The sequence below is a fragment of the Electrophorus electricus genome, chromosome 2 (genome assembly GCF_013358815.1).
Source record: "Electrophorus electricus isolate fEleEle1 chromosome 2, fEleEle1.pri, whole genome shotgun sequence".
Taxonomy (NCBI): Eukaryota; Metazoa; Chordata; class Actinopteri; order Gymnotiformes; family Gymnotidae; genus Electrophorus; species Electrophorus electricus.
The window spans coordinates 10,438,134-10,460,180 of NC_049536.1; the positions used below are offsets into that span (position 1 = coordinate 10,438,134).

Consider the following 22,047-nt stretch of genomic DNA (forward strand, 5'->3'; position numbering starts at 1 on the left):
ACACATTGTAATGACCTTGTCTCTGGAACATATTACTGAAAACTAGGCTACTTCAAGCACATGGAAAGAAATGATAATGGAACCTTAGGGTTTTTGTTAAAACCCTCATGAAATTTCCTAGTATTTTGGCCCCTTTTTGCAATAAATCATTAAAGCTAGTATAGTAAGCAAACATAGTATTCTATAATGGCTCTTGTAGGAAACAAATAATTCTACAGAGAGTTCCATCTTTAAGCTGAAAATTAGTGAAATTAGTAGTAATGCGAGCAATATCATTAACAAATAGTGATGGCAACCAAAAGTGTCATATATTAAAAAATTTACAGTAACTATGTTGTTTTGATACAATGCAACACAAATTTCAGGCATTTCTTAAGAAAGTCATAAACAGCCCAAAAAGCAACATCTCAGGTTACAATTTTAAAGACAGGGGTCTGTCAAATCAATTCCAATACAGCCTGTGTCAAAGCCAGCAGTTGAAGTAGTAAAGCTACAGGAGGTGGATATTTATACTTATAACTAAAACATTTTCAAAATAATTGACAAAAGTTCACTGGAATAATATAAGTATATATGTATCTGGCAACAATGGCAAATGTTATCAGTTATGCAAAACTGATACCAAGTCAAAAGAAGGATCAATGAACATGAATTGAATGGAGACCAACTCCACTCAATTCATTCCATTCTTTCATACATTTCTTTTAGGTCTAGATGGTTTGATTTGTAGAAGGTGAAAGCGTGTGTGTGTGTGTGTGTGTGTGTGTGTGTGTGTGTGTGTAATGTGTAATATATATATATATATATATATATATATATATATATATATATATATATATATATATATATATATACACACACACACACACACACACACACACACACACACACACACACACACACACACACACACACACACACACACACACACATACATACATATATATATACATATACACACACATACACATACTTAAGTCCAAAAGGTTTTGCACATTATTTCCTTAGGAGCAAACAGCATGTTGCCAACACAACTGTAAAATAAACACTTTCATGCATTGTCATACATAAAGACATCACAAGTTGCCTCGTTTAAGGGGCGTTACCCTCATGAGTTAACAACAACAGGCTCTTTCTCTTCTGACATGCTGTCCCAGAATACTCATTTGCCCAAGCCAACAATTCCACTCCCCAGAGGAAGAAGAGGCACGTGTAGGACGCTGGCTACACTGCTGTCTCGTGGTCATCCCTCTGGATCATCTGCCGGTGCTGCTGGTTCTCAAGATAGTCAGCTAGTGGCCGATCGTGAGCCCTCTGCGCCCGCACCTTCGCACTGTCACCCTAAGGGAAGCCACAGGATGGGATCAGCGCTGCTGATGGGGGTGGGGGGTGGGGGTTGTTGGTGCTCGCTTCTCTGGTCTTACCTGCAGGTCGGCCTTCACAAGGGAGGCTCCAGCCTCCACCAGGTAGCCACAGATTGTCCTTTGGCACAAAGCTGCTGCCTTGTGCAGAGCGGTCTCACCTCTGGATATGTACATAAAGTAGCATGATTGGAATGTAACAAACATAAGAAGGTTTAAAAACTATGCTGGAATATTATAGTTCTTGGTCATCAGTGCAAAGCAAACGTATTATGTATAGCAACGAAAACCATGACACTACCCAGCAAAGAGATCTTAAGGGTTTGAAAGAGGGGGCAAGAATGAATTACAGCTTTACTTACGTCTCTTTTTCCACAGCATCCAGAATACTCGGTGGAGCTGCACAGAATAACATGGAGAGGAAATACTCAGAGCATTCAGTGCACTAGCATTTCAATCCTTGATTTCCACTACTCATCCAAGTTTAAATTAATAACCATTTCACTGTACCATTATCTAAGATGTATCTGACCATGTCCTTGTTGCCCATATCTACAGCATAGTGGAGCAGAGTGCAGCCCATCTCATCACACAGCCCCAGACTGGCCCCTGCTTTGTGTTGTGCCACGAGCTGCAAAACAGCAGGACTGCAGTGATTTATGGGAAGCTGAGCTTAGACAAGAGCAAAAACAAAAAGTGACACTGTATCATACAAAGATGTGACCTGTATGTGGAAAAAATGTCATACCTTTTCTAAGTTATCAGACTTCACAACTTCAGTTAGCATCTTCATAGTCTCTACTAAAAAAATTATAGGCAATTTAGTTTTGCCTCACTTGTAGTGTTTGCAACAAGAGAGCCAAAATGCTCCTAGTGCACAAGTCTGCAGCTTCAGTTGGATTCTCCAGAGCAACTGGTCATTGATCATTTTGACTGGATATCGTAACACTGGCAACAACACAAACAAACAGCACAAATAAAGTTTAGCCTGAGAAGTTTGTTTATTGCTTTACAAGCAAAGTGTTGCCAGACAGACTTTGTTTCCAAAAGCTAGTAGCATCGTTTGTCTGCACACTTTCACAATATGTCAAACCAGGGTTCAGGGGTAGTGGCATATATGGAAAAAGCCTGTTCTGTAATTCTGGACAACATTTGGCCTGGACTGGCTGGTTTTGAGTTCAGTTGGAATCACTGCTCTAAAGCATTTCCCAATGTGATGTGATGTGATTTTACCTTTATCAGCTTCATTCTGGATAGCACCACCTGACCTATGAGTTCAGGAGGCAGACAGAGGAAGTAATTCAGTCATTAGACATCATCAATATTAATAATTAAAAACCATGATATTATATTTAAAGACTACTGAATTAGCATAGAAAGAACATGTGTGTATGTATTTGTGATTGCATGTTAATTTTATGTTAATTTCATGTACAGTTCCCCACTGACGGATCAGAGCCTTCCTCAGTTGTGTTAGAACAAGTGATATTCACAATTTTTTCTCCTCACTGTTCAAGTAGCACAGAGGGAAAAGAATACAAGTATGACCCTCACTCAAGCACAAGATTCCTTAAACCTTTTTTGTTGCATTCAGATTGGAACATTTTTCTGGGTTTTTTTTTTGTTTGATAGTTTTTTTACGAAAGAGCAACAATGGTGCCCTATCCATTTTGGCAGCACCCCTAAACCCCGCAGTGTTCTGGAACAAGACCAAATGCTCCCACTGTGCCCAGAGCTGACTCAAACCAATAATTGGCCAATGGGGTACGAACCAGCTTTTTCACACATGACCAGGCACTGACAAAAAGTCAGTGCCTAGTTGTGCGTAAGCCAAGCCTAACTCCTTACGCCCCTCCGGAAAAGGTCCCACCTGGACAAGCCTGCACCTGAGGACAGTGCTGTTACAGTCTGCTCCTCTGCAGTGGTGCCGTCACATGGCAGTCTTGCCACCAGACTCGTAGCCTGTTCCTTAATAACCCTGTAGAGAGACGTACAGTAGAGAGTTATACACGCATGTACACACACACACACACAGAGTTATACACGCATGTACACACACACACACACACACACACAGCAAGCGAGCAACAAAACTGCTCAGTCCGTCCAATTCTGTAACATGTAGCACGTTTCAGTGCTCCATGCCCTGAGTTCCAGTTATACCTGTCCAGTGATCGGGGGGTGGGGGAGTACACAGGGAAAGCAAACTTGTCGGAGCCATTGGAACACTCTTCCACTACGTCTGTCGTTCCGGGCATTCCTGGGGATGTGCCCACTGTCTCCTTAGTGACCATCTCCGGGTCGAGGATAAAAAGCTCATCCTGGGAGATCTCAGTCACATAGTTCAGATGCTCCTGCATGAAAGACACAAGATTTTAGAATGAAACAGTAAACAGTGTTTTAGAGTCTGCAGAGTGACAGAAAGTATACTCACATGCTTTACCGTTTTTGTAGTAATTAAAATATCGAATCTAGTTAACATATTTCTCTGATGTACATTTTAACTTTGTGTTGTTTAATATTTCTATCATTCTGTCAATCTGCTCAGAAATTATCTAATCCATTTGTGTTCATACCTGAGCACGGTCTATTCTGTAGAAACGATCTGCAGTTGTTGCTGGAAAAGAAAATAAGTCGATGTTATCAAAAATATGCATGCAAGCAAGAGTTCGTATTTTGACTCTTCAGTTCACACAGTGGAGGAAGATATGCAGTACCATTTTTAAACACAACAAAGATATTTTCATAATCTTTTGCTACCCATTTTGAGAACACTGCTTACAGTCTAGGAAGCACCATTTGGGGGAGAGCTGTGGTGCAGTTACTGTATCTGAATGCACTCCACACCTGTTCTGAAAACAGAAAGACCAACAAGACTGAACAAGAGGAAGACCTGCCCCAGCAAATCTCTCATGGACTTTGATTTATCCAGTTACACGCATTATCATCATCTTCATATGACACTTGCACCACATATCTGTTCTTAATATTTTAAACAATGGGAAATTCACATTTTAAAATGTTCTAGAGGAAGTATCTTATGTTTTTATCAGTTTACAACAACAACATTTTAACAATTTGAATGCAACAGTTAACAATTTAACACAGTGGCATGCACCAATAGATTTATACTCATCTAGAGCACAGTTTAAATGTGTAAAGGCATATTTAAAGTGTAGAAGAATGACCTGTTGCAATCCTTTTTTATCTCTACCCTGATCCCCTGTGATTGAACACTCTCAGATCAGGTTAACGATTCAAATGTACCTCATGCAGCTTTTCAACATGCAGCCGACACGTCTCCAAATCGCTGTCTCCTGGGACAGTGATGAAGCCCAGGTGGATTGCTGAAGAACCAATTGGAGAAAACAAGCTGTGATGAGTGTGCATTAATAGAACACCAACCACAAAAGGTACACATATCATAGTCTCAGAGATTATGCTTACATTATAAAAGTCAACATCTGAGTTTTTGATTCATCATGTAGTATGTTACTGAGTACCATGTACTATATTACATTTGTGCATATTGCAGTTTGAAGAGCAGTGTAACTCACAGGCCTCTTTGAGCTGGTCTTTGTCATAGTGCAGGGTCTCATAATCATGCATGCTGATGCAGCTCACTCGAATCTGCAGCTGTTCAGATATGGGCTGCTGACTATTTCACATGCACACGCACGCACACGCACACAGAAAAGTGTTCAGTATATTAATACTATGCTGTTTTGTTATAGCTGTATATGACCATCCATGTTTTAATAAGTCTTTTTGGATATAAAAACAAATAAAAACAAAAATTAAAACTCAAAAAACAACAGTAGCAGTACATTGATGGTCCACAGAAGTGGAAGACCACGCCACCTCTCTTATACTCACTCGTTGAGCTGGGGAATGGAGATCCTCCTCTTGGTCTTCTGCACCATGTTGGCTTGGTTCCTGAGGCTGATACAGATAACAGATGGGGCCAGCCTGCAGGGCTCGCCGTCCACCTGCACAGGGATGGGCTTAAAGGTGGTAAGTGTCACCTGCCGGCACTGGTGCAGCCTCTCCCCATGGCCCCCCACCTGCAGGGTGGCCTGCACAGCCAGCACAAGACCAGCAGCTTTACTCACAGAGCCAGGACACACTGCACATGTGCACATGATGATTTTCCCCATCAGTTACACTGGCAAATTAAAGGAGCATGTAAATATAAGAAAAATAAGATATGATATATTGTTCATGGTGCATATTTAGCATTTGTTTTGACTGGCTTTGGTGATTTACCAGAGAAGTCATAGTAAATCCAATAACTTCGATACAGCCGTCATCGTGTCTCTGAGGCCCAAAGTCATGGTGCTCACTAGGGTTACCCCAAGGCATTGTACCAGCACAGTACCTTCAAAACATAACAACTACTCAGTATGTGATGTTAGGCTTTGCACTAGACATGTACATACTTTGAAAGAAAACCATTCGCTAGCTGTTATTTACTAGCCTAGGAGCCCAAGTCAGGATATGGGGAACAAACAGCAGAGGGCACTGTTATAGGCACCATTACCTAGGAATGTTGAGGAAGAGCAGACACTGCAACTTCAGTTCCTGAACTTTACTAGTGAGGTCCATGCCATCACACTGGACATGTCAAACAGATAAATATGACAAAAACACACCAAAAGGATTAAGAAGCACTTTATATTTAAATAATTATAAATTAAACACAAAACATCCAAAATGAGTCTGTGAGGAGTGTGTTTGCTTTTTTTCTATAACCAACAATATAGCTCTCACACAAGATCTTGTGTCTACTCACCACGACTTTGATGTGCTTGGACAGGTCTTTGGAGCTGCGCATGAGAAAGTCTGAGAACGCCGTCTAGAATAAAATCACATGAACTGTAAGATGCAAAAAAATAACAGCTGATAAACCCTCACAGGCATGACAACAGACTCACCCCTGCATAGAACATCTTGTTCCGAAGACGGCTGTTGAATTTCTCAGGGTTGGCTTCTGAAAAACAGATAGGGGAAGTTAAGTTCTCTGAAACCAACAAGTTGCTATATATATATATATATATATATATATATATATATATATATCTTTAAATCTTTAAAAGATACATACCTCGGGATTCATGGAACTCCAAGGTAACATGTGCATCAAAACCCAAGCTGAAGTAATTATTGAATACATCAATGGGAAGCTTACAAACAGACAAAACAGGAAATGAGCAGCTGTACTAATATTGATCATTTCACCAATAAAACTCCCTTAACTTCCACTCCCTTTAATTCCCTTAACACTCCCTTTAACTTCCATCATGCAACTGATATCAGATTGAGCTTTTGGTGATCACTGCATTGTGTGTAGCTGTAGGTTAGAGCTCACCTTGTCGGTCTGCTGTTCATCCTTCTCTTCCTCACTGGCCTCCAGGTTGGGCTCCACACTCAGGTTCCAGCGGTCCAGCTGCACTATGTTCCCATCCTCCACATGAGACAGGATTTTAGATACAGGCTCATCTGTGTATCCCTGAAAAATGAACAGCACCAAACTGCATCACAAACAGCACCACATGAGCTGTCAGACAGACACACTTATTACAGTTGGAAGCTTCAGCTGAGACATACATGTCTATCCTAAGTGATCAATTCAGTTGATCTAATAACATTTATCAACTCAGTTGATCACTTTCCCCAAAACAAGCAGAAAAATCAAAGCACGTCATTCAGCAATCTGTGCTAGCCATTGCTACCCCACATCATCTCATATTTCAACATATAAGAGCATTATGGTTATCTCACCCCTCCCCAGTTGAGTGTCCTGGCCAGATCGTTTCCTGTGCCCAGAGGGAGCACAGCCACGGCGGGCTGAGGGTTCAGCCGCAGCTCATCTAGCACGGATAGAATCCAGCCAACCTGCATGTCCAGCACACAAGCAATCCACAGACTCATTAGCACACGCTCTCACTCACTCAGCATCGGGCTTGACATCTGGCTGATCGCAGGTATTTTACTGACCGTTCCATCTCCTCCACACACTAGAATGCGCAGGTTGGGCACTTTGCAGTACATTTCCAACCTTAATAAACAAACACAATGGAAAACAAGAATGAAAGCGGTCATGAGAAATTAGAAATTGCACTAAGAAAGACATATGAACACTGAGGTTCATTTGATCAGAACCACTAACATTCTATTACTTACCCCTCTTTGGGCCCTCCCTGTGTCAGATCAAACACTTGCCGTGGGTTTAGGTACCACATTAAAGACCGGATAATTTTTGCTCCCTTATAAAGATAACAAATTAAATGCATTTGTAGAATGTTGCATTTCTCCACAAATACTACAAAATGTTACCTGGGGAAGGGGTGTATCTTTAGAAAACACTGACCTGATTTCCACCACTCTTTGGGTTAACAAACACCAGCAATGGCTTCATGAGTGGGGAGGGAATTGGCTTCACTATAAAGCTCTTCCATTTGCCATCCTAGTACACCGATTATACACAGACTTAGCATGGGACTACACATACAGGAAACATATTCACATGAGATGAGATTTGATCATTTGCCACTTTGATAAGCAGCACATTAATGCTCCTGGATAACATGGCTGAATGGACTACCTCTGGTCCTTTCTTGCTGCCCTTGCTTTTCAGAGATGCCTTCTTCCTCCTTTTACTTGACTTTAGTGATGCCTGGATTAAGTAAAGTAGTCTTTAAAGGAGCAATAAATTATTTTTCCAATGATTCTTCTTCACGTTACCAAACAGCCACTGTCGTTGTTGTTGTTGCTGCTATTATTGTTGTTTTGACAATAAAAAGCTGATCTAAATGGATAAATTTTTTAAAAGGCTGATTAACCGCAAATCAGACATTGTGCATTATTACACATTACAGATAGTATGAACAGGCCTGGAAAGGAGGTGTAAACAGGTACCTGTTGTCTGCGGACTCGGATAATCCAGGTAGGAGGTACTATGACTGCAGCATGGGCCCCAAGAGAACAGGTCTCCTCAATCTGCTGCAGCATGAAGCACGTCACCTTATTGTGGTACTGCAAACCGGACAGCGCCATCAGCTCTTTGCTCCCTCCCTCCAGCCACTAACTGTGGTATGATTCATTAAACACTCACTGCTTGTTTGCACCATGAGCAGCTGATAGCCACTATGTCTTTACTGTGAAAGGAGAACTTCTGCTGGAAACCCTGAGTAAGGTAAGGAAATGGAACAAGAATGATATATCAATTTGATGTAGTATTTATTCTTCTAATTTTCTTAGCAACAAAGATAACACTAAAAATTACAAACAAGAATAAGGACAATATACATATTTCTTCACATGCTAATAATGCTAACAAAAACTTCAGAGCTAGTGAGCATCACACAGTGACATTTCTGCACCACTTCACAGTGTAATAGACATTTTGATAATAAACCTTTCCACACTGCCGGCACTTCCCGTCCTGCCGGCGCCTGTGCACCCAGTGATGCCTGACAGTGGAAGCCTGTGAAAGCATCAAGTCTCCATCAGAAAACACACCTTAGCTAGTTCTGCTAGACTGAGAAACTTGCGAACTTTACAGAGTAAACAGGTAAAAACAGGTTCATGGGGCATTTCCTTACCTCTCGCACATTCCTCATTCCCGGGTCCCTGAACGAAGGTTTACACCTGAAATTAATCTGCAAGGAAAAGCCCAAATCAGTGAACACTGCTATGAAGTACTGTACAACATGAGATATGTCTTCCACGGGTTTAGGCCTTTACCTTCTCTAGCTGTTCCATGCACACTGTGTGCACCGCTATTTTGCAGGCAGCACATTTATAGCGAGGCAGTGATTTTTGCTGTTGGTGAGAAAAAAAAATCTGTCTTACTCTTCAAGCATCACTGATGTCTGCTATAGGACCTGTCCTTACACACTTTCAACAGTGGTGGGAGCTCTTGCACAAGACTTTCCAAAGAGATTTGGAGTTAGGCAGAGCTGAGACCAATAGATTTATCTGAACTTCCTAATTCACAGCCATGCCACTCATCTTTTCTTTTTCTTTTTTGAATAAAAAAACAAAAGAACTTCTGAGTGGTGTTCAAATTTGTTAGTGATTCTCTGCTCGAGAGAAAAGCAGAAGAAAAGAGAAGGGTAGAACATACAAGAACAGATGCTTTCAACACAGCTCACCAGTGATTTGGCAAAGCAGTAAATCTCTCCAACATAGCAGAAGTCTCCAGAAAGACTGGTCTCAAACCAGACATGTTGTCCAAACTGAGCATTCTCCTATTGGGAACAGTAAACCTATAACCAGACTTAGAACAAATCTATTACCTCTTTATTGTCAACATGGGTACTACCCATTTGTATGGTAATTATAAGGCTAATCTGAAATCAAATTTCTGATCATTGATATAAGTTACAATCAGCATGTATTTATCTAGGAATTTATACAGATCTTAAAAATTAATTGATTTTTAATTGAGTTTTTAATCTTATATGTAAATGGTAATAATGGTTAATAATAATGGTTTGCATCTGGTTACATGCAGTCTAGCTCTAAGGAACTAATGAACTATTTTAATGAAGACTGCAAACAGCCACCAATCAGAAAGATATAATTGCTAAAATGTGAAAGCCGCAGTGCTGACATTCCCTCATTAGCGCTTATGTAAATTTGATTTTGTTTAAAGTGTTGTTTCTAGAACAGCAGAGGAACTCACGGTCCAGTCGACTTTCTGGGGGATCTCTTGGTTAGCTTCACACTTGTTTGGCATTGATGCACTGGACTGGGCAGTCAGGTGCTGAATACCAGACTTAGCAATAGCTTTCCTAAAACAACAACATGCACATGCTGATGAACTCATGTGTGTGAGTCATATTCAGTTCAATATTCAAATCCTAAAGAGCATTAACCAGGGAGAAAGGCAACACACTCACACACATCATAGGCACAAATGTAAACAGAGGAAGCCAAGTTCAGGGAAAGGCAGTTCAGAAAATAAAAGTCTAAATCAGAATTCTGATTGAAGCTGTCTTAAGCCACCAGGAAGAATGAGAACAAAGTATTTTTATATTTTATATATATATATAAGAATATGAATATATATATATAGAAGAATATATATATTCTTCATTCTTCCTGGTGGCTTTACACATATTATATATATATATATATATATATATATATATATATATATATATATATATATATATATATATATATATATATATATATATATATCTGCAGTGTACTGAAGTAAAATATGTACATACATTAAAAATTGCAGTGATGTACACAAGGTTCCCAGAGAAACAGGACCTTTCAGCAAAGTGCTTCTGAAGTTATAGGAGGAACCATAAATTCAGAAGCACTTTGCTTGCATAGCTGATGAAGGAACCTCTGTCCGCAACATCCTTTTTCTCTGTAAACCTTGTGTAATTCACTACAATTCTTTTTTTTAGATATTGTGTGTATATTGTTTGATTTGTTATAGATTTTCATTTATTTTAGAAACCGACTCTCTATTAGGGCTCTGTGTGGTCATTCATCTGGACGAGCACACTCTAGAGACCTAGAGACCTCCTCCTGTTTTATGCCCATATTAATCAATGATTCTATTTTCACCATCCTCCTCCAATGAGCACTTCAGTTGGTTATAGCTTTCCGGGCAAATCCAACCCAAGTACTTTGTTGTAACCAAGATACACAAAGAAAGGAACAAATGGAAAGAAAACAAAGGAAAAAAAATTACTAGCAGGTCTCTAGGTAGCTCATATGCACCCGAACCTGACACACCCATTGCTCATACGCAAAACTGCACAAAGCAACAATTGCCGTCAGGACAGGTCTGAATTTTACACCAAAAAGGTACAGTTCCATGGGGTTAGGAAAGAGGAGGTTCAATGCACTTCTGCTTCCTGTTTTGATCAAAACTTTGCTCACTGTGACCTTTGTGTTCAATCCCTGCTGTGCAAATCAGTGACGATTAGCAACCTGAGGTAAGGTAGCCCACTGGGTGATCAGCGGCACTGATTAGTCACGTCGCTGCGCTATAGTAGCGGCTCCACTAATGAGCAAGCGCCATGGAGCTCTGAGCCCCAGGATAGAGAATGAGAAGGTCATCACAGAGGGAAAAACCTTACGCATAGACAGCTGTCTGTACTCATTCACTCTGATTGCTTGTCTGTATGTTCTAACATCTGGCCAGTGATCGCAGAGTTTGTCTCTAAGGTCAAGAAACAGCCAGGGGTAACTGGTCACATTTGATCATGCTGTGAGGGTTATTCCTGACGCAAAAAAAATGGTTTATCTGTTTCATAAGAGCTCTAAAAGTGCTCCTCAGCTAATGCTTGTGTTTTAATGTAAGGAAACAAAAATGTAGCAAATAATTTCCAAAGAAAGGTAAATAAATAGTCAAGAGGCGCAGGAGAACCTTAATCTGAATTTGGGATTAGGCAAAAAACACTACAAAGAGAGATGATGATCCTATGGACAGAATAAAAGTAGAATTTTTACATACGAGAGGAACCCACTCCACGACTCCAGTCTGGGATCATAATGGGCTCCGAGAAGCGGGCTGAAGGAAGTGTGAGTCTTCCAGCAGGTGGAGTTCCTGCGGTTGGGCGGCGGTAAGCCTCTCCCTGGCCAAGGGCTGCCTGCCTTGCAGATGGTGGAAACGCGCCTGCGGCGCCTCCTCTGACTGCTGCGGCAATAGCGCCCTTGTGGACCAGCTTCGCCATGTCCCAGATGGGAAGAGTTCCTCCTCAGACAGCGCGGCACACTAATTCGTGTGTGAGCCTGGACTTGCTCCATAACTACACCTAGCGACAAGCAATCACTTTGGCACCAAAGAGAGGAGTTTCTGAAACCCAATTCGGGTGAATTTGCCTCGATAAAATGCCTCTCACACAGCTCTGAGCACTGGCCATCATCTGAGTCAGCAGCGGAACTTGGGCTAGTACTGTTACTGGCACTGGCACTGTCACTGTCTCCTCCAGAGAGCACCAGGTCTGATCTGATGAGGGCCCGGGACACGTTCCCTTGGAGCGCCAACTTCCCCATGGCTGGGTCGCAAACCTCCTCATCCTCCTCCGTCATCTGAATGAGGCTGGCCAGCAGCATGGAAGGGCCGAGGAGGTGCGTGTCGATGTTACGCAGCTTGCTCACCCTCTTTTGTCGTACAGCGAAACGTGGGTTGGCCCCTGGCGTGGTGGTGCTGGAGCGGCACCGTACCCCCCCCACTGCCCCCGAGGCCCCCAAGCTCCCCACAACCCCTGCACTCTTGGCGGGTCGAGCAGACACAGCATGGGGCAGAGGCTGCAGCTGGACGACAGATCGACGGCGCTGGGTCAGCATGGCCGAAGGAAGGCCTACGCTGGAACGCCTGCGGGCACGGCTGGATGGCACAGCCATGCTGGGTCGCCGGGGTCGACAGGGCTCTGGCTCCTCCCCTTCTGTTGTAGCAAGCGCTACCTTCTTCCTCTTAAAGTGCCGACGGAAAAATGTGTCCATGGTCGCCACAAAAGCTCAACTCCCTTTCTAACGACTCTATGGGGCTGTTGATGTAAAATTCAACCTGTCAGCATGAAGTATTAATTTCCAACACAAGCCTTAGCCTTGAAGTGGTACTTATTTAAGCACAATCCTAAACATTTTCATAATGACTTAAATTCCAAATTAATTCTAATCATTAGTGGAATAACACAAATTTTCTTCAACTAACACAGGTCTCCAGAGAATTGTCCCTTCTTGCTATTACACTCAAAGCATGTGCTATTTTATTACGTTATTTACTAGATAAATGTGCCACCAAAACAGTGCATTCAAAGGTGTACTAAAATGCATTACAGTTTGTATTAGACCTTAAGCTAATATGTAATGATTTCTCTTAGGCTACTCATAACCTCCATGGAAAAGTTTGTAGTTTGAGAGCTTAAGCCAGTGGTGTTTACTAGTAGAACAGCCCCTGTAGAGCTGCTTTGAAAAGCCCTGATGACATTATCATTCAGTGACATATAAGTCTTTCGAGGAAATGAGATGACGTTTACCTTCTGATGATCAGCGTGTGACGCGGAGATGGAGATGGATATGTAGATGCCCAGAGCAGATTAAATGGGCTTTCTGGACACTTCACTAATGGCTTCCTGGGCTAATTATAGCAACTTAGCCTTTCTCTAGCTCATTTAGAGGTGATGAGCAGGTGTTCGGTTTCATCTAAAGTTATTAAAACCTGTGGAAATTACACTCAAGTCAAACACTGTTGTCTGTCTGCATGATGTAGCACTGTGTTTAATAACCATAAATATCCTCCTTTGACTGGTGATGAAACTGCGAATTGTTTTCACTCTAAATTAAACAAAGTGATCCTGCAATTTTACTGGAGACTTGAAAATACAGAAACTCTGTTTTAATGTTGAATAACATTCATTAACAGCTTGTCTGGAGCACATGGGCCATACCAGCCTAAATCCATACCAATGTCAGCCAGGGACCAGCTGAAGGAACAGGATATAATTAGGAAGCTTTCCAGATCTTTCTTTGTTAATACTCAGTCAGTCCAGCTAGCTAATTATATTACCAGACAAATCTTTCAGAGCAAAATTGTGAATAAAGCACAAAATAATAAGTTGAAGAGCAGTGCCAAAAATTAATTTCTTTTGATTGGCTTGTAGCCTTGTTTACCAGGCTACAAACCTGCAATATGTACAGTTTTCCCACATATTACTGACAATGATTACTTTGCACACAGACTCGATTAACATTCAGGCAGTTACAGGAATTACATGTTATAAACTTGTAAGCTCTGTTCAAAACCACCATGACAATGCCTCTCAAAAAAACCTCCTACCAAATATCTTTCAAGAGAAAATATTAATAATAACTTTCAAAGGCAATATTTCTAAAAACATCTTGGTAGAAATAACTACTTTGCCCATATACAGAATGTCTTGGTCAGATGCTGGTGACTGAGCCCTAAACTCTTATTATAGTGAATCAAAACATACAAATGAAGAGGAGCTTTACACATTGTTATCTGAGAAGCAGCTCACTGTCCACCATTCCATTAAAACTTTCCTTTAGGAATCACAAACCACTTGTACTAGATTTAACAAGTGCCCCAAAACTACATACTACATATTCTTCTATAGACAACCTTAAGGAACTGAGCTTTACTGCAATACTTATTACTGAACCCTGTCCAAAAGCTGTACTGCAGCCCTAGGCTACTCCTATACAAGCAGAATGTCTCCTTATCAAGGTGTAGAGAAAGTAGGCGCGTACAACCTGAGAGACGTAGATCTCCTCCTGTCGCCCCGAAACACAATAGACTGATAAAGAGAGAGGATGATCAGGTGAAGGAAGAGGAGGTATCTACACAGCACATGGACACAAGGGGCTCATCGATTGGCTGTGCAGGAGACAGGAGGAGTGCAGCCACACACCAAGCTTGTGGTTTGAAATCATTACTGATTAGCAGAACTCGCTAGTGTGGTTACTACTGAGGCACACATGCACGCACACCTCCTGTGAAGACTCCCTCACTTCATTAGCCTTTTTAATAAGCAATCTGTATTTATTTGTTTTAAGGACGACTAAAACTACAGAGGCTCCATCACAAACCATGACCGGAAGATGGATGGTGTAATGGTAACCTCTCTGCACTAATCTCCTTTAGCAGTAATGAGAACTAATGGCGCTTTTACTCAAACAACTAAGCAACCAGCTGCACACAAAGTGCAAGCTTTACATGAGGAACAATCAGAGAAGTGGTGCAGGCTCCTACTGGGTTTCCTTCCACCTTACATAAACGCACTTGTGTGATGTAAACAGCATGCGTGTGTGTGTTTTATTACCTTTTTTTAACCTTCTACTGGTCTACTGCTTTCTACTTCCTACTGACTTTCAATTTCTCTTCACTTTTGTTATCAGGATACGCACTGCAACTGAGCTCAGGTCAGTCTGGCACACGGCCAGCATCCTCCATTGTGACAGCTCCTTACTGCGCATCTCACCAGATAAAAAGGCAAGGCAGAGCCACTCCAACACCACCACAATGCCATTCATTTCCACTTCAAAGCCACCAGACTCTTGCATTATGGATCAGTGCGGGTAAACCAGCCAAAGGCCGGATACAAATAAATAAATAAATAAATAAATAAATAAATAAAAGTTGCATACTAATTTAGCAGCACAGAGCGCTGGCCATGGCTGCCCAAGCCCTAACCGTCTCTTATGAGCGTCACTTAAAATACAATGTGTCAGTCCCAACCGTTTGATTAAGTTATCCTTGACAACTGTTCCGCTCTGGATGGACGCGCTATGGCACGCAGGCACACAACATGAGGAAAACAATGACTGCTCTTTAAGAAGGAGAATTCTGCTGCTTACTGTCACTGTTACTATGGAGTGGGCCGTGGCACCCATACCAGCTAGTCTCTCTTCCGTTTGGGACGTAGAGCAAAACTTTCAGCACTGATTTCACCTTTTAAAATAAGTCCAGAGTTGCTCCTGGCTGCTGGATGGTACTTCATTGTCTGTCCTGGCTCCTTTGACAGAAAATGAATGGATAACATTCTCATAAGACTTTCCACATATTGAATTCAGATATTTCCTTATGTTTTTACAGAATACCAATAAGAATAAACTTACAAAGCACAGCCATTTAAGAGTTTATTGGCTTGATTTTTGGAAAAACTGATTTGCTGTAACTGCAACTTTAAATTTACACTCCTCTGTCGGCATAAAACCTAGTGAGCTGATGAAGAGATGCTGTTATTAAGAAGGCAACATGTAGCACTTCTGCCATCTGCAGGACAACGTTAAAAAGCACATGCTGCATGTTAAAATCAAGAGAGATGGAAATATATATGTGTGTGTGTGTGTGTGGAAAGAGAGTTAGAGAGAGAGAGAGAAAGCGAGAGAGACCCACTTCAAAGAACCTAAAATGAACTTTTTATTCTCCAGTAATCCTAGAGAGAAAATACATCATGCAACAGTTAGCACCAGCATCCCAGATTCTGTCCCAGAACTCATTATTCCTTTAAAATCCCAAGTGTCCCAGCTACCTTCACTTTCTAATGTGCTCACTGCAAGGAGAAAGATGTCCATACTCTGTCTCAGCGAGATGCATGCCACCACAAAAACCTTTGGGTGGATATGTGCTGTCAAAAAGATCATTTATTAAAACTAAAACTTAAATACATAAATGCTACCAAATGGGGTTCCCAAATGAGGTTTAGGCTTCAAGAAAAAATATGAATAAAAAAATGTTTTCCTCCATGTCTAAATGGAGCACTTTGAGGATAACTCCATCAATACGATGTAGATTGTGTTTGGGACCTGTACTCCAGTTCAACCTCTAGCTTTCCTCCCCACTACAGACAAACTTCAAAACAAGCAGGTGCCCTGATTTCTGGCCTGAACACAGAGCATCCCTACTTCCCCATTACTCACTACACACACACACACACACACACACACACACACACACACACACACACACACACACACACACACACACACACACACACACACACACAGAGAGAGAGACATATATAGATCTTGATCAATATATAGCAGAAGAGAGGCAGATTTGGTATAGCCAAAAGCAAAGTTGGCCTGTGTCTATTAAGGTCTTGACAGGGAAAGTGAAGCCATGCGAATGTGGACTAGTAGCTTGAAGATTTGTTTGTGTGTATATCTGCACATGCACATGAAGCAGCACGTGTACATGTTGATAGGACATATTTGATTTGTCCCTCTGTAATGACTAAGTATCTGAAATGAATCAGTTCGTCTGAAAGCTGGTTTAGGTGGTGAGGTAGAGGAGAAGATGGCTCTGTGTGGGACAAGACAGCATCCCCCTTGTGCTGCACTATCACAGTGGTCTCCTGCTTTTTCACAGCACAACACGGTTGCCTGCGCTGTGGTGACATTATCAGATTACACTCGGTCAGGGAACACGCATTACCAAGAGCCAAGGCAGTTGCCTCAGCCCTCTGCAGAACAGGTGAAACACATGTGCACTTGCATACACACGCATGCATGTACACATACATACACACACCTACCTACTGAAATCCGGGGTTTAAAATGCTGGACTAAGTAATGGGTGAGAACTCAGTTTCAAAATACACTGATGTTTACTAACATAGTGAAGAGCCTGTCTGGAGCAGATGAAGTTAGGTTTCAATTGTGCATCAGGAAAGCTCCACCCTCAGTCTAATAATACTTAGACCAGAATCATCTGTCTCAGTGTAAAATAAGGTGAAAAAAAAAAAAAAGTAAACCCTTTGGAAAAGTTTGATTTGCTGCATAAATAGCTCCTAAAATGAAATGTGAATTGTTATTTCAATAATTCAGCTAGAACTGTTCAATTTAAAGTACGTAAATAAATTAATAAAACATACCATAACACTATTTTGGTTGCCAAATCTTCAAAATAGAATTCTGATCAACCAAATCAAAAATTGGAAGGGTGCTAGTTCAAGCCCCACCACTGCCAAGCTGGCACTGTTGGGCCCCTGAGCAAGGCCCTTAACCCTCAATTGTTCAAGCTGTATTCAGTCATAATTGTAAGTTGCTTTGGATAAAAGCATCAGCTAAATGCCATAAATGTAAAGTATAAAATGAATTGCTGGTCTCTCTTGTTGCTGGCCTCCCTAGGAATGGGCATCCATCAAAGATAAGTGCACAAAGTAGAATATTCAAATAGAAACATTACAGATCATTACAAGAACAACGGCCCGTGAACAGAAGAGTCTATAGTGTAACTTTTTGATAAACTGCTGCAACGCCAAAATCTTATCACAACTGTGAAGCATGAGGAATGGAATATCATGGTGTGTGGTTGTTCTGTTTCCTGAGGGCCCAGACAGCAATGAGGTACAAATGAGTTTCAAATTTGTATCAGGAAATTCTACAGTAGAATGTCAGACCATCTGTCCATTATCTAAATCCCCAGAGTAATGCTACATGACAATGATCCAAAACACAGTAGTAAATCTACAGTGGAACAGAAAACAAGAAATTATGTGTTTTAGACAGTCTTGACGTCAGTGTCATTTAAACAGAGTGTTGTCATATGAATTAGGCCATTTTGGCAAAATATGCCAAAAAATAGACAAGACCTTAGGTTGTTTTGCTTAGAGTAGTGAGTCAAAATACCTCCTAACTACTCTGCATGACTAAAAGCATTTAACAGATGATTATTCCAATAAAGTAGGTTCCACAAGCTTTTAAATATAACACTTAATGTATCTGTTTATTAATTACATTGACTATTTAAATGATTTGATCAGTAAAAGCAATGTACAATGTTCTATGCATTATTTGCCTTTAATTTATTTTTATGAATTACACCACATTTTAGGAGCCTTTTAGAAATCCAGATAATTCCAAAGGGTTCAAAAACTCTCACAACTGTATTTCATTCCATGATCCAGTTTTCATGTTTCTTTCCAAGTCAACCACACACACCCTCAAACTTTCCACATGCCAGGAGTAATTCCACACTGAGGCAGATGGCCAGTGCTACACTGACATCACAGTGGAATAAATAAAGAACCAACATCGCATGCCCAAATATTTCTGGTATGTATTTGAGTTTTGATTGTACTGTTTCATTCCTCCTCAAACACACAAACAGTGCGACAAAAGTTCTAGAAGTTCTACAGTAAAATGTAGTTAAAATGTGGTAGCAACTGAAATTAGATGATATGAAACCACAATATGAATAAAATGTTTGCTTCCCATTTTTGCTTCCTATATTATTCATAGTCTTACCTTATCTTATCCTGAGATCTTACACTAGCATATTACATGTTAATATGTATACTACACAAACACTTCTCATAACACATTACTTGTATAGTTCAGTAAAGGTCTATATTCCAATTAGTATAGCTAGTCTCCAATAGAGTACAAGTTCTAACCTACCATTCTAAATTCAAATCTGAGTACACTGTAGTTCTTGTGTCACTTCTGAAAACATAAGGTCAGTAGTGCACCACACACGTGGGTGTAACTAAGGTCCCGACAGGCCTGACCGTAATAGATGTTAATTAATTGCTTTACCCATCCATTAAGGCCATTTTTAGTGAATCATTAGAGACTTTAGTATTAATATAACTGCCAGATGAAATCTAAACTTACATTTTAAAAATATCTAGACTGAAGTTAGGGAGGTATGTTATAGGAATGCTGTGTGGTGTATGAATGTGTCAGCACACCAACAGAGGCAGGAAAGACACTACTGACATAAGTATGGTCCAGTTCTAATGGAAAAGTATCTACTTTAAAAGGAACAGTGGATTCTAATCTGGAAGGACTTGCACCAAACATGACCATTTTAAATTTTAAATAAGTATCCTTCTAGCAGATCTGTGGCATCTATGAAGCTTTCTAATGAACTGAAAAGGAACTTTTGTACTTGTTTACAGCCATAATACTGATATTTGGACTCTACAGAAGTTTGTATGGGAAGTAAACTGCAAGGTACACTGACACCCAAAGTGCCAAATTCTTCTGAAAGTGCAGGTTTTAACTCGCCTGTGGTGTCATTGGTTGCTTTGCTTTAGGGTGAGGTTACACCTTATTTTATTATTTTTGCCCTGACCCAAAACAACCCACGTATTTGCACATGCGCACAAATGTGCACGCACAAAAACACACTTACTTTCTGCCGAAGAGCCGGAGGCCAGTGAAGGTCTTGCTGGGGTGGGGGCAGGGCTGCACAGAAGGGGCAGAGCTGGACAGGTCCGAGCAGGAGGAGGAGACGGAGTTTGGGGCAGCCGGATCCTCGCCTGACAGCAGAGGCTCCAGGTGGGCAGATGGCCCATTTCCCTCTCTCTGACCTTCCATCGTGAGCTCAAACACGCACCCACAGCACTGCTCCTTCTCGCACAGCTAGACACTTTTGAGTAATGCAAACAGAGTCCAGGTAAAGACAATCCATCACCCACACACACAGATGCATGCATGCATGCGCGCACACACACAGTCATACATCAAGAAACCACTTCCAGTGGGACAAAAAAACAACAGGCTGAGAGAGAGAGAGAGAGAGAGAGGAGAGAGGAGAGAGAGGGGAAAAAACTTCTCTCACAGCTTTAACGGTACTTGAGGAAATTCCCTGATTTTTGAAAAGAGAGTATTGCAGTGCGGTTGGCCTCCATGCTGGTGGAGTTCATTCCACCAAGCAGCTCATGCAATCAGTCACAGGCAGCACCAGGAAGGCGCCTCAGTGTGTGCATGTCTGTGTGTGGCTCTCACAGTAAACTTTTCTTTCTCCTCCTCCATGTTCTGGAGCCTGCTGACTTCCTCCGCCTGTTCTTCCACCACCCACTGACAAGACCAAAGCTTTGCCTCAGGCTGACGCTTCTTCAGGAGCGGCTTCTTTTTGCCCCCTTTCCGTTTTTCTTTTTCTTTCTTTCTCTTCTGGCTCTCACATCAGTCACCGTCTCAAAGAGCGGACCAAGTCAGGAAATGTCAAACCCTCAGGCGGCAGCAGTAGCAGGACCCATAGTCGTCTTGTCGTCTGCCTTTTTATTCCACCCCTGGCTGAAGCCACACTGGTCTGGTCTCCCTTCATGCACTTCCTGACTGACTGCCTCGCACACACAGAGGCACGCTTTTATCAGCGCACCGCTCTGAGCAAGCTCCAACCCTCCCCTCACTTCCCGCTCATATTAGCCCAATGTAGATGAACCTGTGTTGCCATCTACTGGTCAAACATTTTGAATTCTAAGCAGATTGGACAGCACTGTTTATAATAAATCAGAACTCACATAATCTGTGGATAACATGCTCTGGAAGTTATAAAACCATAACTGGAGTTAAAACAAAACAGCGTCTTTTGTCGGTAAGAGCGGGTGTTTCCCCCTCCACTGGCACTGTTATGGCTTCCTGAGTGCGCCGCAGTCTCCGCGCTGCTGAGGCCTCGCGCCTACTCAGCTTTACATAAAGCTGGGCGCACTGGAACCCACGCGCCACACGCCACTTTTAGAACACGCGCCGCAGCAAGCCACTGGTTCACACACGGCTGGTCCCACACACTCACATGCACATGTACTCACGTACACTTCTGAAGTGTCAGAGAGTTAGTTCGTCAACTCAGTTACATGGCTAGGAGGTGCAATTAAATCGCTCAGCAATAGCGGTTTGATGCACTACGGGAATAAATGCAACTGACTAAAACTAGGTTTCTGAGGTAAAAGTTACACAAGAATGTTCAAAACCGAAATGATTGTACTGAGTTAGCCAGTGAAGTTTATAGAAATATAAGTTTTTAATTTAAAATGTATCATTCCACAAGACTGAAATCATTTCAATGACAAGATCAAATCAGACCTCACCCTTGTCAACACAGTTTATACAACTGAAACCACCATCATCTTCCACAGTCTCTCAATCTGCCAACTTTGCTCGCTGCGCTGTTTAAACAGCCTGCGAGGTGAAACAAAACTGTGGCGCACGCTGATTCAGCTCTGCGACAGCACTGCTCTGGGATGGAGGCTAACGCCTATCTCTGCTCCGGGCTGGAGGCTAACGGCAGCGCTGCGCTGATGTGAATATGCTCCGCTGGTGCTCCGTGGGCCTGCAGCCTGCTAGCGCAGCGTGGACTGCAGCAGTACATTTCTGCTGCACACATGCGCGTCTGCTATGCGCGAACGCCGGGACAAAATCCACCTCCTACACGCGGTTAGATAACGCATGG

The 22,047-nt window shown here is 41.8% G+C and overlaps 1 protein-coding gene across 4 annotated transcripts; it reads right to left on the minus strand.

The window, feature by feature from the left end:
• Positions 1-1,014: 1,014 nt before the first annotated feature.
• Positions 1,015-21,080, minus strand: dgkzb (diacylglycerol kinase, zeta b). Of its 4 annotated transcripts, none has more exons than XM_035522240.1 (33): positions 20,604-21,080; positions 20,008-20,244; positions 10,051-10,159; positions 9,518-9,610; positions 9,108-9,185; positions 8,966-9,022; positions 8,779-8,847; positions 8,476-8,547; positions 8,280-8,396; positions 7,966-8,037; positions 7,732-7,827; positions 7,545-7,627; positions 7,359-7,419; positions 7,143-7,256; positions 6,730-6,870; positions 6,466-6,544; positions 6,296-6,351; positions 6,154-6,216; positions 5,902-5,975; positions 5,628-5,739; positions 5,238-5,437; positions 4,919-5,019; positions 4,629-4,708; positions 4,144-4,213; positions 3,938-3,978; positions 3,525-3,715; positions 3,232-3,339; positions 2,595-2,629; positions 2,110-2,162; positions 1,872-1,992; positions 1,724-1,760; positions 1,425-1,524; positions 1,015-1,341 (listed from the first exon to the last, which is right to left on the minus strand). In XM_035522240.1, the coding sequence occupies exons 2-33, from the start codon at positions 20,190-20,192 to the stop codon at positions 1,225-1,227; spliced, it is 2,985 nt and encodes a 994-aa protein (XP_035378133.1). In that variant the 5' UTR covers positions 20,193-20,244; positions 20,604-21,080; the 3' UTR covers positions 1,015-1,224. The 4 variants fall into 4 exon arrangements, with proteins under 4 accessions (XP_035378133.1, XP_026877233.2, XP_026877231.2 ...); XM_027021432.2 differs by having other exon boundaries at positions 9,518-9,613; positions 20,604-21,079; XM_027021430.2 differs by having other exon boundaries at positions 9,518-9,613; positions 20,437-21,079.
• Positions 21,081-22,047: the final 967 nt, after the last annotated feature.

Bases quoted from the DNA above. Each gene is read 5' to 3' on its own strand.
- dgkzb (XM_027021434.2), bottom strand. From the start codon at position 12,842: ATGGACACATTTTTCCGTCGGCACTTTAAGAGGAAGAAGGTAGCGCTT. The intron at 7,420-7,544 runs GTAAGTAATAGA...TTGTTTATTAAG, and splicing joins CAGGGAGGGCCCAAAGAGGG to GTTGGAAATGTACTGCAAAG. The intron at 1,525-1,723 runs GTAAGTAAAGCT...GTACATATCCAG, and splicing joins GATGCTGTGGAAAAAGAGAC to AGGTGAGACCGCTCTGCACA.